Source organism: Sorex araneus, chromosome 2, assembly GCF_027595985.1.
Source record: "Sorex araneus isolate mSorAra2 chromosome 2, mSorAra2.pri, whole genome shotgun sequence".
Lineage (NCBI taxonomy): Eukaryota > Metazoa > Chordata > Mammalia > Eulipotyphla > Soricidae > Sorex > Sorex araneus.
Genome location: NC_073303.1, coordinates 274,675,242 through 274,692,316, shown reverse-complemented (window position 1 = coordinate 274,692,316; position 17,075 = coordinate 274,675,242). Strand labels below are relative to the sequence as shown.

The following is a 17,075-nucleotide window of genomic DNA, read 5'->3' as shown; positions in this document are numbered from 1 at the left end:
TGCTGGCAAGGACACCAGAGTCAGTCTAAGGGCAGCAAGCGCATGAGCTGGACAATTAAACCCTCAGTCATCTGGGGGTGGGCGGGCTCTTCTCTCCCATGCCATCTGCAGGAACCCAAGGCTGGGGGCGTCTGCTGACCCTCCCTCCGAAAGCCGGAAGCACCCCTTCGTCTCTGACATGTGCAGAACTCTCTCTGTCCGCTCACACTGACGTGTACACATCAAGATGCCAGTCACCACGCCCTAGAAGCCCCGCCCGCTGCCCCGTGCCCACATCTTACTACATCTGCACTGACCCTACTTCCAAGACTCAGGTGTTGAGGTACTGCCGGGGCTTCTTGGCACCATTTCCCCCAAATCTCGTTTCTGTGTGAGATTACGAGGTCAACGGCAGGTTTCCAGCTCCTCGAATGTGGCAGCAGTTGGTGCTACAACTAATCTTGTATACTGTTTTAATGCTTCTAATTCCCAGTGGTCTCCAGATGCCTTCCTAGCTAGGGTGCCTACCCCAGACAGAACACAGGGAGCAGCTGATGCATCAGTTATACTCGATAAAAAACAGTTTAGGCAGGGAGCCGGAGAGACAGTACAGTGGGTAGGGCTTTTGCCTTGCATGCAGTCAATGACCAGGGTTTGATCCCAGACATCCCATATGGTCCCCCAAGCACCTCCAGTGTGGCCCCCAAATAAAAACAAAACCAAAAAGCTTTGCGACATTAATTTTCCCTCTGAAAGAAAATATTAATATAACATGTAGTTTGGACTATGACAACAGTTCGTGAGTGTAACCCTTTGCTGTGGCCACATCCCACACTGATTTCTCTTGTCAGTTTAAGCCTCTAAAAACACAGTGACGTTATTAAGCTCAGAGGGTGACTACTGAGAGGCTCTGATTACGGAACTAAAACTCTGAAACTTTAGCACAGTGGGGAGGGCGTTTGCCTTGCACGTGGCCTGCCCGGGTTCAATCCCCAGCATCCCATATGGTCCCCTGAGCACCGCCAGGGGTAATTCCTGAGTGCAGAGCCAGGAGTAACCCCTGTGCATCGCCGGGTATGACCCAAAAAGGCAAAAACAAAACAAAAACTGATTCATCAAATATTTCCTTAAGTCATGAGTGATGTCTCACGTTGGTCTATGAGGTGTTTAAAAGGTTCCCTTTAAAAAATAAATGCGGTGAGTTGAAACCTTACTTTTCCACTCCTCACGGGCTGCTGGCTTTCCCTTCCTGCAGAGCTGGGACCTGCCAAACTATTTTTGCAAACAGCGCATTCCTCAGGGGCCAGAGAGATGGCACAGGGGTTCAGGTGCCCACCAGAATCCCGACCCCTGGCCCTGCTACAGGGGCACCTGAGCCCTGCCAGGAGTAACCTCTGAGCACAGAGACAGGAGTAATCTCCAGCCTGGAGCCACGAGGCAGCTCTTAGGCAAGGCTGGGTGTGGCCCCCAAACAAATAAAAACAGAACAAAACAAACCAACCAAAGAACAGAGGTAGAACCTGGCATGTGGGCACTGAAGCCTCAGACACACCTCTGAGCGCTGTGACCCTGGGACTCTGACTGGGAGGCTCCCCAAAGCCTCAGAAGAGGCCCGTGCACTTTTGCAGCCTTCCAGAAGGCCCCCCAGGAGTCTGAGGCTGAGACACCTCACAGCGCTGTGCCAGACCCGCACTTCGTGGCACAGAAGGCAGCTTTCTGCAGGACGGGTGGCCCCACGGCCAGCCCTGGCCACCAGCTGCTGTCCCCACACACAGGACTGGAGGGGGAAGGCTCAGCTGCACACAGCAGGGGCTGGAGCCATCGTACATCGGGGAAGCACTCGCCTTGCACATGGCTGACCAGGGTTCGATCCCTGGCATCCCATAGTGTGGATGTCTGAGCACTGCCAGAAATGATCCCTGAGCACAGAGCCAGGAGTAAGCTCTGAATATTGCCAGGTGTGGTCGCAAGACCCCCTTCCCTCCTCCCTAAAAGAAAACAAAACCCCAGAAGCAAAAACATTTTCCTTTGAGGGAGGAGGAATGTATTTACAATACATTCATGAAAGGATTTCCTGGATGCTGGGTGTCACCTGACCCTCCAACAGAGTGTCTCCCTGCATCCCTTCATTCCTTGCCATAGTCTCAGGGTCCCCTCCCTGTTCCCTCCCCCCACCTCATATGACTCAGTTTCTGGGAATACACGGCAACATCCCCCTGTGAGCTTGGTTGGCAAAAGCTACACACACACACACACACACACACACACACACACACACACACACTCACAAAACATAACAGCTTTTTTTTTCTTATTGGGTCACACCCGGCAATGCACAGGGGTTACTCCTGGCTCTGCACTCAGGAATTACTCCTGGCAGTGCTCGGGGAACCATATGGGATGCTGCGAATCGAACCCGGGTCAGCCACGTGCAAGGCAAACACCCTCCCCACTGTGCTATCGCTCCAGCCCCAGAACAGCTCGTTTTTGAGGAAGAAAAAAAAAAAATCAAAGTAAAACCACTCAGATTTAAAAAAAAAAAAAAAGGAGGTGTCATGTAGCACCATTTGGGAAACACCCTAACCCCGACTGATGAAATACATTGCAAAAACTGTTTTCATCTGAAGGAAGATTATGAAGAAAACTCAATTATAAACTCAAGTTTCCTCGGCGGGAAAGGGGGAGGGAACACATAGGAGAAAGACCAAAAAAATGAAAGAATGAAAATCAAATCAAGATCAAAGTTCTGACGTCCTCACAGCGCTCCCCAGGAAAACAAGTCTCTTTCTCCTCGGGGCCAGAGCTACACAACCGTGCCGGCTGCAGGAGAGAAGGAGCTGGGGGGGGGGGGCCGGGCCCGCCTGGGGGAACAATAGGGCATTTCACAGGGAAGGAAACCGAGTGTCTCTTTCTCTAAAAAAAAAAATAGAGGGAAAAAAGAAGCATTTACTACTGCGTCTCAGCATCTTGGAGGCTTCTAGAACCCGCTGCTCTACATATTACAGCAGGTCAACAGGGCTGAGGTTGTATGCTACGAGAAATGAAAAAGGGACATGTGTGTGTATATACATACACACATGTGCACGCACACATGTGCACGTGTGTGCATGCACATGTGCACGTGCATGCGTGCGCACACATACATGTATGTGTACATGCACATGCATGTGTGTATGTGTGTGCACGTGTGTGTATGTGTGCGCATGCACGCACAGGTATGAGTGTTTAATATTCAGTATTTAGCTCCCAACAACCACACCGTGCTCCCGGAGTCGGCACAGTCCCATCCTGCACACGGTTTTGCTGAGGGAAGGAGGTGGGCTTGGGTTCCGGCTGCCCCGTGTTTCCGGGCCCTGGGACACTCCGCCTCCTGACACTCTGCTCTCCCTGTCACAGCGGACTCGGTACCCAGGTCCCCGTGACACTGCGTGCTGGCCGCCATCCTCGCAAACCCACTCTGCAGAAGGCCGAAGGGTGCCCGGCTGATCCTCGGCCCCGTCTGGCCAGGGCTTTGCTGGTCCTGCTGGGGGGAGACTCCGAGTCCAGACCCCCAGCCTTCCCACGCTTCTGACCCCCTGAGCTGGGCCGGAGAGCGCACGGGCTCTCCCGCAGCTGTAGACGGGAGGAGAGTCTGGGGACTGCGGGGTGTCACCTCCAGGGCCGCAGGGCGCTACCCGCGCTCGGACACGGGGGCTGCTAAACATTCCAAAGTGCCCCGGGCAGCGCCCTTGGCCCCTGTGCCACTGTCCACAGTGGCACCACCTAAGCCAGGCAGGTGACCTGGGGGCGTCCCCCCCTCCTGACAGAGGGAGCCTGGACTGCAGGCTCACGGTGTCCGGGGCAGTGGGTGGGAGTGGCCGAGGCCAGGGGATGTGCAGGGGTGCGCAGGGGTCAGCCTGAGATCTCGGGGCTCCTGTCCTGGTCTGGGGGGCTCAGCCAGCCTCGTCTCCACCAGGTCCACGCCCCCAGCACTCTGGGATCTCCTCCTGTGGGTGTGTCCCCAGGCAGACCTACCCGTCCCCCCCCATCCCTTCCTCCTCTAGGAGCCTGTCACTGGGATCGTGTCCCTCGAGCCTCACCGCCAGCAGAGCCGCTCACCCTCAAACTCCTTCCTCTCGCCTAGTACTGAGGGACAGGCCGGGGCTCGGAGCCGGGGCCCAGCAGCGTCTCTGCCAGGAGTGCTCTAGAACAAAGAACTCTTCTCCCCAGCCTCTGCCGCTGGCGGGGGCGCTTAAAACAAGGAACCCAAGGTGCCAGCCAGCGCAGGTCATGGTAAAAGCACGCGTCGCCTCAGTCGCCAGGAGATAACTGGGAGTCTTTGTTCACCAGACTGCCACTGCCGGTCCTGGTGACCCTCAGTGACTTGATTCTCAAGTGTCCGGCCTAAGTAGACCTGACGCCTGACCACTGGCTTCTCTGCTGGGTAAAGGATGCCAGGAGGGGCTAGAGCAATAGCACAGCGGGTAGGGCATTTGCCTTGCACACGGCAGACCTGGGTTCGAATCCCAGCACCCCATATGGTCCCCTGAGCACGGCCAGGGTAATTCCTGAGTGCAGAGCCAGGAGTAACCCAAAAAGAAAAAAAAAAAAAAAGGATGCCAGGAACTCTGATGATATCCTGTGTCTTCTCGTGACCTCTCGCCTAAGGCTCCTGGAGGTCCTTGCAGACCAAACGTGAAGCCCACAGGGAATACAGAGCCGAGTCCAAGCAGGGGACATGTGAGCTTTGGGGGAGCCCTATACACTAGGCCCCGTGCGCAGGTGAAAGGTGAGCTCACCCTGCCAGGTGGGAGGGCCCTGGGCACAAGCCCAGGTGACACACAGGATGGACGGAAGTCAGGGCCCCGCCACCCCCCATCAGGCCTCCCGAAGTGACTCTTAATTCACAGAGTCCCAACTCCCCAAACCGGTTCCAGGGCAGGCCTTACTCCCGGCGCTCTCGCCCCGGCATCGGACCCGGCACTTACTTGTTCCACGTAATGAAAGTCGCCCTCTGTGTTGAAATGCCCAGACCAAGGATTTGATTCATTTCTATTCCTGCAGCTGAAAACATGGGAGATAAAAACACAAGCTGTAAAGCCAGCCAAGTTCTCTGCAGTGTTCCCTTTGTAAGGAAGAGAAAGCCTGCCATGAAGCCGCCTTTGAAATAGGGGCCAAGCCCAGAGGTACTGGGGGGGCCACTAGGGTCACACCTGGAGGTGCTTGGGGCACCCTGGGCCAACTCAGGACCTTCTGCATGCCGGGCATGTGCTACAGGACTTGGGCTGTATCTTCCATCCCTGAAACACTGTATGTAACCTGTGACAAGTGGAGCTATAACATGAAACACTGACTTGAGCAGAAAACATTTACCTTAAGAAATAGCTTTTTACTTAAAAAAGAACTTGGCATGTTATTTTTTAAGTTAAGAGAGAGGGGGGAAAAGCCAAATTCTAATAACAAAGTGGCCTTGTGCTTGAAATGTCAGACAGGAACAAGGGCTACTCAGACTACATTTTCTTCTTGATAATCCTGAGAGATTCCATCTGGAATTGTTCAATGACCAGGCGACAGCAGGAGCTGGGAAACGGCAGAAAGGAAAGCAGGAGCTCAGGCCTTATGTTGCCCACAGAAAGAGATGCTCAGATGCAAACAAATCCTCTGGTGCGGGACTTCCCGAATTTATGAAAATGCAGTCATTTCAGGACGTTTGTCTTCTCGGGTGTGGTAATCCTTTAAAAAGCAACTCATCCCAAGGAACAGAATTCATGGATTCGCTCCTTTGTGGAAGCCGCATCCTGATAACAGCACTTTCCCCCCAACACAAACCTGACTGGAATCCTGTGGAAATAATCAGACAGGCCCCGCAGGCTGCCGGCTAGGTGGTCCTGCTGGTGTCGGGACCCCCACGGTCTCAGGGTGGGGGTCCCAAAGGGCTTGCTCTGTGCTACAGAGACGAAGCAACTCGGCTGCTCTCTGCAGCCCCTCCCCTTCGGATTCTAGACTGGAAACAGTTATGCACGGGCGCGAGGGCGGAGGGAATCACGGATGCTAATTACTAGACAGTATTATTGCACCGATGTTCAATTTCCTGGGTGGTAAAGCCCTCTCCGTTTACACAGGACGAGGTTCCTTTCCATTGTGGCCAGTGGCAGAGCCCGTGGGAGTGACCCCAGTCATTTCCCAAGTCAAACGGCCAGTGAGTCAGGCAGTCAGTGAGAGTTCCCAAACCTTGCAGAACAGGTTCTGAAGCTGGAGGCCAGCACACTCCATGAATCTGCTCTCGAAACTTCTCAAGAGGGGGTTTTGCCACGCAGACACTCTCCAACCTCGTAGAAGCCCAACTGATCGCTTTTGGTTTTGTTTTCTGTACCGGCAGAATTAGGTCATCGAGGACCTTTTTGATGTCCACCTCCTAGAACCCTGTCTATGTTTTCCTCAACATATTTCCCAGCTTGTGGGGTCTGATTTCTAGGTCTTTAGCCCACCTGGAATTAATGTGTGTGGATGCTGTGAGCTGTGGTTCCAAGTACTGGTTGTTTTTCTTTTTTTCTTTTCCATGTGGCTGTCCACTTTTCCCAGCACGATTTGTGGAAAAATCTTTCCTTGCTCGACTTCGCTCACCCAACTCCTCTGTCATAGATCTTTTTTGGTGCGCGTTTGCTTTTTTCTAGGCCACTCCTGGTGGTGCTGAGGACTTAGTCCTGGCTTACTGCTCAGGGATCACTGCTGGCAGTGCTCAGGGTCCCACTGCAGTGCTGGGGACTGAACCTTACCCACTGTACTGTCTGTCGGGCCCACTTTGTCCTGGAGTAACTGACCAGATCCTGAAGATTGATCGCTCAGGGCTCAAGCAACGGGGAGAGGCGGGGGAGAGGAAAGGAATAAAGGAATATGGGGCCAAAGTTGGAAAGGGTGGGGAGGGGCACGTGTGTGTGTGTGTGTGTGTGTGTGTGTGTGTGTGTGCGCGCGCGCGTGTGTGTGTACTGAGGGGTGTGGTCGGGAGGTAGGTGCTGCCTTCCATGCAACCAGCCCAGGCTGGGCCCCCAGCACCACACACGAGCCCTGAGCCTCACCAGGAGTGATTCCTGAGTACTGAGACAGGAGTAGCTCTGAGCACCACCGGAGGTGGCCCCCCCCCCACCAAAAAAAACCCCAAACCAAACCAACAAACCCCAGTGAATAAATAAATAAATAAATAAAATGCTAAGGCACTTAAAAATAAAAGGAGGCTTTGAGGCAGAGAGGCTAGGAAAATGAAGTTCGAGGGGTTCCGAGCTGATATTTCTGGATCCGGTTGTCTCCTGCCCCAGGGAGCATCTCGAATGTTCTTCCGAGAACCGAGACCTCGAAGTGGGGCAGACGCGCTGCACCCGGGCACCGTCGCCGGGCAGGACGCAAACCCACTGGACAAAAAGGCAGCTGGGCCGTGCCGGACAGAGACTCTGCCCAGCACCCCTGCCTGCTGCACCCGCGGGGCCTCCACTCTGCCTGGGCTACCAGGCCCAGGGGCGGGCTGGGGTGTGTGTGGGGGGGTTGGGGGGCTCTGTGCAGAGCTGAAAGGGCCCAACATGGAAGGACCAGGATTGCTGTCACCTCCTCCTCAAAGAGGTTCCCTCTCCACCGCAACGAGCCCCTGAAATGACGGGAAAGCTGTGCACGCCCGCCCCGTCGGTGCCCTAACGGAAACCCACACAGGAAACCCACACAGGTCAGCGGACTGTGGGCAAACCCTCGCGGCAGGGGGAGGGGCAGGCCACTCTGGGTCACTCCTGCCACCACCTGCGGTCCCCCGAGCACCAGGGGTCATTCCTGAGCACAGAGCCAGGGACAGGCCCTGAGCACTGCCAGGGGTGCCCCCCCTTCACCTTGAGAGAATGAACATTTTTAAGTTTATAAATTTATGAATCTAATTACCTTGGACAGATTCCTTTATTACAGCCACAAATTTGGTCCAGAGAACGTCGGGATCAATTTCAACCCAGCCAGGTTGAGGATAAAGATTTTCTACCTATGTTAGGAAAAAAACACATTAGATCAAGCAGCAGCACCTGGGCCTTAAGAGGACTTGAAATAATTACAATGATAATTAAAACGACTTTGTAACGGGCTGGAGCAATAGCACAGTGGGTAGGGTGTTTGCCTTGCATGCGGCCGACCCGGGTTCGATTCCTCCGCCCTTCTCAGAGAGCCCAGCAGGCTACCGAGAGTATCCCGCCCACATGGCAGAGCCTGGCAAGCTACCTGTGGCGTATTCCATATGCCAAAAACAGTAATGACAAGTCTCACCAGGGAGACGTTACTGGTGCCTGCTCGAGCAAATCGATGAACAACTGGATGACAGTGCTACAGTGCTACAGACTTAGTAACATGACTCGTGTTTACTGTTACAATGGGAAAATACAGTATCTAAGAGGACTCCGTGGAATAAGTCGTTATCTTTCCTTCATAGAATTTACAGAAGACCTGCTTTGTATTCCCCAAAAAGTCTCCAATGAAGACTTGACAATACAATAATGTTGTAGCTTAGTAATTAGGAAGACAGTCAGGCTTGAAGTTACACAGGACAGTTCACCGGGGAGAGCTCAAGCCCGACCTCTGACCTCCAGCACTGCATGTTCCACCGATCACTGCCAGGTCTCATTCTGGTTTGGCTGTCCCAAATCACAGCAAGGACGCCACTGTGGCCCAAGGGGCAGACCCCTGCCCACACAGACCCCCGGGGAGCACAGACACTGGGCAGGGCCACGCAGCAGTGCCACGACATTGAGAACAGAACAAATGCTAAATCCACAGCTGCAGGTCCCTAAGTGCCAAACTGCCAGGCTGGCACCCCAGGGCCAAGCACGGCTGGGAGTGGCACCCGGACCCCCTTGTGGCTCATTCAAACAGAATTAGACTTCCGGGAGTGGACCACCGAGAGAGCACCCAGGGTGCACCCGGGCTCTGTTCAGGGCATCCTGGCTCCCATCCCCGGCACCACGCAGCCCCTCAAACCCGCAGGGGGCCCCTGAGACACAGCTGGGGCGGCCCCCAAACTAAAACAGAAAGATGAAAATAACGTCAGGGAGCCCGAGCAGACACGGACTCAGGTACAGGAGCCGCTGGGGAGTTTCCAGGGTCTTATGGGCACCTGCTGGCCTGGCCCCCGAACGCTGGGGAGGGCCCCAGGGCGCAGGGGACCTTGCAGTAGCTGTGGCCCTAAGGATGCACCTGGGAGCAGGACAGGTGTCCTGTGGGCCAGAGCGGGAGGACCTGGGGCTGTCGCCTCTCTCAGTGCTCCTGCCAGACACAGGGACAGCTGCTGGCGAGGTCACGAAAGCTCCTGCTTTCCAGAAAGACCCACAAGGGGAGGATTTGGGGATAGGAAAGTGCCAAGAAGGTGGCAGGGGCGCAGGAGCCCGGGATGGCCTGGGAGGGTCCTCAGGGCCCCTGTAGGGTGCTCCTGCTTTTTTAGGAAACCCGGAAGCTTTGATTCCCACAGGGGGGCAGGCAGCCCAATGTGGGGGTCACCCCAGACGTGGCAACAATGAAACACCATGACATTAAAAAAAAAAGGAAATTAAAACCAAGGGAAGGGGCCAGGGTGATAGTATAGCAGGCAGAGCATTTGCCCTACACGTAGCAGACCTGGGTTCGATCCCCAGCGACCCACAGGGGCCCCTAGCACTGCCAGGAGTGATGTGACTCCTACGTAGGCCTGAACATTGCTGGGTGTGGCCCTCAACACACACAGACCCACATAGACCCAGACCCAGACCCAGACCCAGACACACACACACACACACACTCACACACACACACACACAAAGTCAAGGGCATCGGGAATTCCAGGTGCTTCGGGCAGTGCTGACCTGGGTGGCACCCCTAATGCAAACAGACCATACTTGGAGCGTAGGAAGCTTTGTGGCAAACCACAGCAAGGACGTCACCGTGGCCCAAGGGGCAGACCCCTGCCCACACGGACCCCCGGGGGCACAGACACTGGGCAGGGCCACGCAGCAGTGCCACAACATTGAGAACAGAACAAATGCTAAATCCACAGCGGCAGGACGTGTGGCCTGAAGCCCACAACTCGTGGCCTGCACGGGGGGGGGGGGGGGGAGGTTGGGAGCTGGCTGGGGAGGCCTGAGGCTGGGAGTTAAGACACCCGACGCAGCTCCACTAACGGGGTCCCCAGCACTAATGGGGTGATCTGTGGCACCACCACCAGTGTCTGGCCCTCAGTCTCTGTAACCAAGTGTGTGTGTGTGCAGCAAACACAACCACATGTTTGCAACCCTGGCAACACAACAGTTGTGTGACCCCAGAGATGGTGGCAACGAAGACGATAATACCCACGAGAAGGGACAGGAGGGGAGCAGGTGCAAAAATCAGGTTACAAGGGGGAGAGGGGTCTGGAGAGACAGAGCAGCAGGGAGGGCGCTTGCCTGGCGCACAGCTGGCCAGGGTGGCTCTCCAGCACCCCACACGGTCCCCCCAGCATCACCAGGAGTGATCCCCTGAGCGCAGGGCCAGGCCTGAGCACCGCTGGGTGTGTCCCGAAAAACAGAAACGTAAAATAAAATAAAATATTTTTAAAAGTACAAGGTAAAATGAACAGCATCTCAACTCACTCGGAAGAAGGTAAAATCAGTGGTCATTGAGGTTACGAGAATCTCGGACCCGGGTTTTTGAGGCCATATTACCAGAACCCTCCGAGAAGGGCAGGAAGCACAGCGTGTCTCGGCAAAGACCCAGACTAAGTCAAGGAAGGCAAAATACAGTGATGAGGGGCTGGGGAGGAGACTCCTGGCCCAGGGGTACATGCCCCTGCACGGGCGGGAACTTAATACCGACCACCAGTGCGGTGTGGCACCCCAAGCAAGACCCAGGGTAGCCCCGGAGGCCCCCTGAACACGGCCTCTGAAATATAGCACTTCAGGGAGTGGGAGAAGCAGGCCTTAAAGGTTGTGGGAACAAACTTGAAATTCTCAGACAACTGAAGTTCGAGAGACCTAAGAGCAGCGATCACTGTATCACTGTCATCCCGTTGCTCACCCATTTGCTCGAGTGGGCACCAGTAACGTCTCCAATGTGAGACTTGTTACTGTTTTTGGCATATCTAATACACCACAGGTAGGTCTGCTGTGCAGATGGGATACTCTCGGTTGCTTGCCGGGCTCTCTGAGAGGGGCAGAGGAATTAAATCGTGCAAGGCCAACGCCCTACCCACAAGTGGTCCCTCACACGGGGGGAGCTAGGAAGAGGCTGGGCATATTAACTAGGCAACTCTCCGGGCCATGCAAATGTGGAAGCTAATATCATGTTGTGGAGCTTAAAGACAGGCTGTATTTGGCTTCTGGGACACACCCAGCAATCCTCCTGGCTCTGCCCTCAGGAATCACTCCTGGCAGTACTTGGGGGACCATATGGGGTGCTGGGGATTGAACCCGGGTTGGCTGCGTGCAAGGCAAGCACCTTACCTGCCGTCGTATCTCTCTACCCCCAGACATTTTTTTATAGATCAAATATGCCTCATTTAAAACTGGAGGAATGTGGGGTGGAAATCAGCTAACTCAAAAAAAAAAAAAAGGTGAGAATTCAAATTTTAAAAACTTACCCAATGTGCTTTAATGATAGAATGGAGGGGGCAATGGGTTTAAAAAAAAAAGTTCCTAAAGATCACTGTCACTATATCACTGTCATCCCGTTGTTCATCAATTTGCTCGAGTGGGCACCAGTAACGTCTCCATTGTGAGACTTGTTACTGTTTTTGGCATATCGAATATACCACGGGGAGCTTGCCAGGCTCCGATGTGTGGGTGGGATACTCTCGGTAGCTTGCCGGGCTCTCCGAAAGGGACGCGGAATCGAACCTGGGTCGGCTGCATGCAAGGTGATGCCCTACCCACTGTGCTATTACTCCAACCACACTAAAGGTAGGTCATTAAAAATCATCTAAACTGCATGAGGCAAGGAAGAGAGCAGAAGGAAAGGACCAGAGCCTCAGTGGGTTGTGGGACGAGAGAAAAGACCTGGCTTCCAGGGCATCAGAGTCCCTCCCCGAAGGAAAATGAGCTCACAGCAGGGAGGGAAAAAAGAAAATTCTCCCAGGGAATTAATAGTGCTCCAAAGTTCCCAAGTTCAGAGAAAAATTAAAAACCTATTTATTCAAGAAAATCAGAATATTCATAAGGCGATAAACCCAAAGCATTACACACAGAGAGTCAATATTAAAATGCTGAAAAATCAAAAGGATGAAAATCTCGATCCGCGGGACACGGTCCCTACACGGAACGAGGATTCCCGTGGCTGCACTTCTTGTCAGAACCTCAAATTTATCACTTGCTGATAAAACCATGATGGTTCTGAAAGGCAAGACAGCCCAAACAATGTGGGAAGGGACACAGCAGAATCACAGCACCAAGCTCCCATCATCGAAAGCCTGAGACTGGGGCCGGAGCGATAGCACAGCGGGTAGGGCGTTTGCCTTGCACGAAGCCGACCTGGGTTCGATCCCTGGCATCCCATATGGTCCCCCAAGCACCGCCAGGAGTAATTCCTGAGTGCAAAGCCAGAAGTAACCCCTGAGCATCGCTGGGTGTGACTCAAAAAGCAAAAAAAAAGAAAGCGTGGGACTGGCACAAAGAGAGACAGACAGAGGCCAGAGGCCAGAGGCTAAGGCACAGGCCTTACAACTGGCTGACTTGGATTTGAATCCTGGCACCACACGGTCTGCTGAGCATTGCCTAGTGCAGTCCTCCAGTCCCTCGAGGCCCTGCCGGGGTGACCCGGGTAGTCTCTGACCCCGCAGGGCCCAGACAGTACTCCATCCCCAGGTCCTAAATGCTGAGTCTCTGGCCAGATTATCCACCAATTTCCAAGAGGATCCTGGGGGCATCCTGAGCATTGCCCACAAGCCCCCCTACCCCCCTCCAGTCCAAATAAAGTATAAAGAAAATAGAGGGCCAGATCAATAGAATAGCAGGGAGGGTGTTTGCTCTGTTCATGGTCAATCCGGGTTCGATCCCCAGGATTCCATATGGTCCCCCGAGCACCGCCAGGAGTGATTCCCGAGTGCAGAGCCAGGAGTAGCCCCCAAGCATTGCCAGGTGTGACCCAAAAAGCCAAAAGAAAAAAAAAAAGACAGGAGGCTGGAGTGATAGCACAGCGGGTAGGGCGTTTGCCCTGCACACAGCTGACCCAGGTTCGATTCCCAGCATTCCATATAGTCCCCTGAGCACCGCCAGGGGTAATTCCTGAGTGCAGAGCCAGGAGTAACCCCTGTGCATCGCCAGGTGTGGCCCCCCAAAAAAGACAAAAGGTTCCACAGTGTTAAATAAAGAAGTTTAGCAGTAAAACTACAAAAATCTAGATAATGACGTCTGACAAATGGACAAGGCAATAAAAATCAGAGTTGTTTTTTTTCCTCAACAGAGTCGGAACAATGAAACAGCCCCATGCAAAAAAGATAAAACTCAGTGTAAAGTTCACACATCAAACCAAATGTAATTCAAAACTGATCATACAACTTAATGTAAAACACGAACCTCTAAAACGCTGAGAAGAGAAACAGGAGAATATGCTTGTTGGTTTGAGATTAGGTCAGTTTCTTAAACATGACGACAAAAACGCAATTCATAAAACCAAAGATGTGATGAACTGGACTTCATCAACATGAAAGCCACTTGCTCTGCCACAGATACTGTTTGGAAAATGAAAAGGCTGACAAAAATGTCTACAAATTACGTGTCCAATATAGGATTGATAGAGGCACAGAAAACAGAAATCTCAAAACTCAACACGGAAAAGCAATTCCTCTCCACCCTCCTCCCTGCCCCTCCCCAAGAAAAGGGGGACAAAAGACTAGAACACATACTTCATCTGAGAACAGGGCCAGAGCAATAGTGCAGTGGGCAGGGCACCTGCCTTGCACACGGCCAGCCTGGGTTCGACCCCCAGCACCTCATATGCTCCCCGAGCCTTCCAAGAGTCATCCCCCAGCATGTGCCAGGAGTACGCTGCTCAGGTATGGCCCAAAAAACCCAAACCAAACTAAAAGAGCAAAAGGCAGCGGCCAGAGAGACAGTACAGGGGCTAAGGCACTTGCCCTGTGCGCTGCTGGCCCTAGCTCTATCCCTGGCATCAGGTGGTGCCCTGCGCCTCCCTGGGACAGACCATGGGGGTCTCAGGGTGGTCCTGGGTCCTCCTTCCTGCTTCCCAGCATGATGGCTGAAGCTTGGTTGCCACCCTCATCATGCTCGGCTTTGTTGAGGACGATCAGGCCAAGGAAATCTGCTTTCCTGAGAAAAAAACAAACACCATTTGGTTCTGTTTGTGATTTTTTTTTTTGGAGGGGGTGGGGGGGCATTGGTGCCAAACTCAGGGCCTTAGGTATGGGAAGCCTGGGCCCTACCACTGGGCTACCCCCCCCCCCCCTCCGGCCCCAATAAGCAGACTCCTAAATTCAGAGACTAAACTCTTTACCCTCTTAAATGAAACCAATTCTATTTCATTTCATGATGCATCTATCGCTTCTGAAGCCCAGGGCCTCCCGCGGACAGAGCAAAGGCTCTATACTGAGCTGCATGCCTGGCCGTCACTGTCACTGTCACTGTCATCCCGTTGCTCATCGATTTGTTCGAGCGGGCACCAGTAACGTCTCTCATTGAGAGACCTTTTTGTTACTGTTTTTGGCATATCCAATACACCACAGGTAGGTTGCCAGGCTCTGCCATGCGGATGCGATACTCTCAGTAGCTTGCCGGGATCTCCGAGAGGGGCGGAGGAATCGAACCCGGGTCGGCCGCATGAAAGGCGACCGCCCTACTGCTGTGCTATCGCTCCAGCCCATGCCTGGCCGTACACTACTGTTTTTGGTTCTCTTTGATCTTTAAGCCACACCCGGGAGTGCCTGGGATACACCCGGGAGTGCCTGGGAAGACCCTGAGGTGCTGGGGATCGAACCCAGGCCTCCCGCAAGCGAAGCCCACCAGGCTGTCTCCTCGGCCCCCTCCGAACACAGGGGATGTGGGGCTGGAGATGTGGTTGCTTCCTTTAGCCTCCATCCCTGTCCCGTGCTTCCAAGACGTTGCCCTCTCTCACGGCCTCTCAGCTGTTATTTCAGTGGAGGACAGGGGGCATAGAGGGTGCCCCCCAAGCAATGCTCAGGTGGCCTGTGGGCTGCACGGGTGATTCTCAGCAAGTGGATCAACATAAGGGCCTGATGATGTGCTGCTCAGGCCTGCAGAGCTCAGGGCCCCTGGACCAAACCCAGGCCAGGCACTGAGAATTTTGCCCGGGGCTGGAGCGACAGCATAGCAGGTAGGGCATTTGCCTTGCACACGGCCAACCCGGGTTCGATTTCCAGCATCCCATATGGTCCCCCGAGCACCGCCAGGAGTGATTCCTGAGTGCATGAGTACATGGGCCAGGAGTAAACCCTGTGCATCTCGGGGTGTGACCCAAAAAGCAAAAAAAAAAAAAAAGGGCAATCTTTTTTTTTTTTTTTTTTCCTTCTGGGCCTTACCCAGTGGTGTTCAGGGTTTACTTCTGCCTCTGTCCTCAGGGATCACTCCTGGTGAGGTGGAATCAAACTCACTGCAAGTGTGCCTGTGCCATCGCTGATTCTCACCTCACTTTGAGATTCTCACCCCACTTAAAAACATCTGAATGATTAGCACCAAACAGTACAGCAACCCCAGTGAGACTCTGTCATCTTGTAACAATTTGTCTCTTTTGGTGCAAGACTTTTATTACTGAAAAAAAAAATCACTGCTTGTAACAAAAGTGTTTTGAGTCTAGCGGGAGGAGAAGGGAGGCTGTGATAAGGAGCAACCCGCAGGAGACTGTCTGGTTTGAATCTCGCCTCTCGGGCTGGAGGAGATGGGGGTGTGACGACGGTAGACAGTGTCCGCACGGGTGCCCAAGGAGAGAGCTGGGGTGGTTCCGGCTCACCCTCCAGGTCCTGAGAGCAAACGCCCCAAACAGGCAATGACTTCGGTAACTAACGCCCCCCGACCCTCCCTCCGCGGGCTCACAGGGAAAAGATCTGACACTGGGAAGAACAGCACCAGGTTCCGAGAACCCATGGTCTTGGCGCGCTGGTCTCACCAAACGGTCCCTTGCTGAGCACCTGGTCTCCTTTCTCAGAGCAGAAGAACTGAAAGTTCTCGGGAATTCTCCACTTCGGAAAGGAAGTGGCCGTCGGGGCTTGCAAACGGGACCGCTCCCTCCCGCATTCAGGTGCATCAGAGCCGGCGGACAAGGGGGCACCTGAAGGGGGACCGGTTACTAGGGATGCCCAGGGAGAGACTGAAAGTGGATCGTGAGCTGAAAGCATCTCATGGAAGTAAAGACCGGGCGGGATGTGGGCAATCTGGGACGGGCAGGGAAAAATCAACCTGCCCTGCCCCGCGAGTCCCTCCCAGGGGAGGCGGCGGCGCGGATGCCCGCGCGGGCGTGAGCGGTCCCGGGTGGCCAGCCGCGCCGTCCTGCCCCGCCAGGAAGGGGCAGGCAGGGGGCCGAGCGCGGGGCTCAGCGGGGCCCGGGGGGCGGGGACGCTCGGGACGCGGCGCCGCGCGCGCGGCAGGGGGCGGCGGCCCGGCCCGACCCCGCGCCCAGTTACCTTGTGCGCGCTGGAGCCGCGGACGCGCGCCGCACGGTCGTAGACATGGCAGCGGATGACCGAGCTGCCCACGTCCAGTCCCAGCACGAAGCCGGCGGGCGACGCGCTCCCTGCGCCGGGCTTGGCGCGGCCCAGCGGCCCGATACCGAGGATCCCCGACATCCTGCGCCCGCACGACTCCACGCCGCGGCCGTCTACGCAGCCGGCTGGAGGTAGAGTGCCGCGGCGCCGCCGAGGCCGAGCGAGCCCCTGCGGGCCACCGCCCCCGGCCCGCCCCATTCGCCTGGTCCGCGGCGGGTCTCCGCCCCTTCCCCAAACCCTGCCGGAGGCGCCGCCCCCTTCGCCGGGTCCCAGGCCGAGGGTCCTTCCCTTTGGCTGATTCCCGGAGGAGATCCCGCCCCTTTCCCAAACCCCGTCGGAGGCCCCGCCCCTTCGCCTGGTCCCAGCGGAGGGCCCTTCCCTTTGGTTGGTTCCCGGAGGAGGCCCCGCCTCCTTCGCCGAGCCCCGC

The 17,075-nt window shown here is 55.0% G+C and overlaps 1 protein-coding gene across 1 annotated transcript in view; it reads right to left on the bottom strand.

The window, feature by feature from the left end:
- The window catches only part of GK5 (glycerol kinase 5), a 55,376-nt gene extending 38,501 nt beyond the window's left edge, over window positions 1-16,875 (bottom strand). The window contains exons 1-3 of the mRNA XM_004603206.2: window positions 16,568-16,875; window positions 7,876-7,969; window positions 4,947-5,022 (exon numbers count right to left, since the gene is read on the bottom strand). Coding sequence (XP_004603263.2) covers window positions 4,947-5,022; window positions 7,876-7,969; window positions 16,568-16,846 — 449 coding nt within the window. The 5' untranslated portion in view covers window positions 16,847-16,875. The remainder of the gene's footprint in view (window positions 1-4,946; window positions 5,023-7,875; window positions 7,970-16,567) is intronic.
- Window positions 16,876-17,075: the final 200 nt, after the last annotated feature.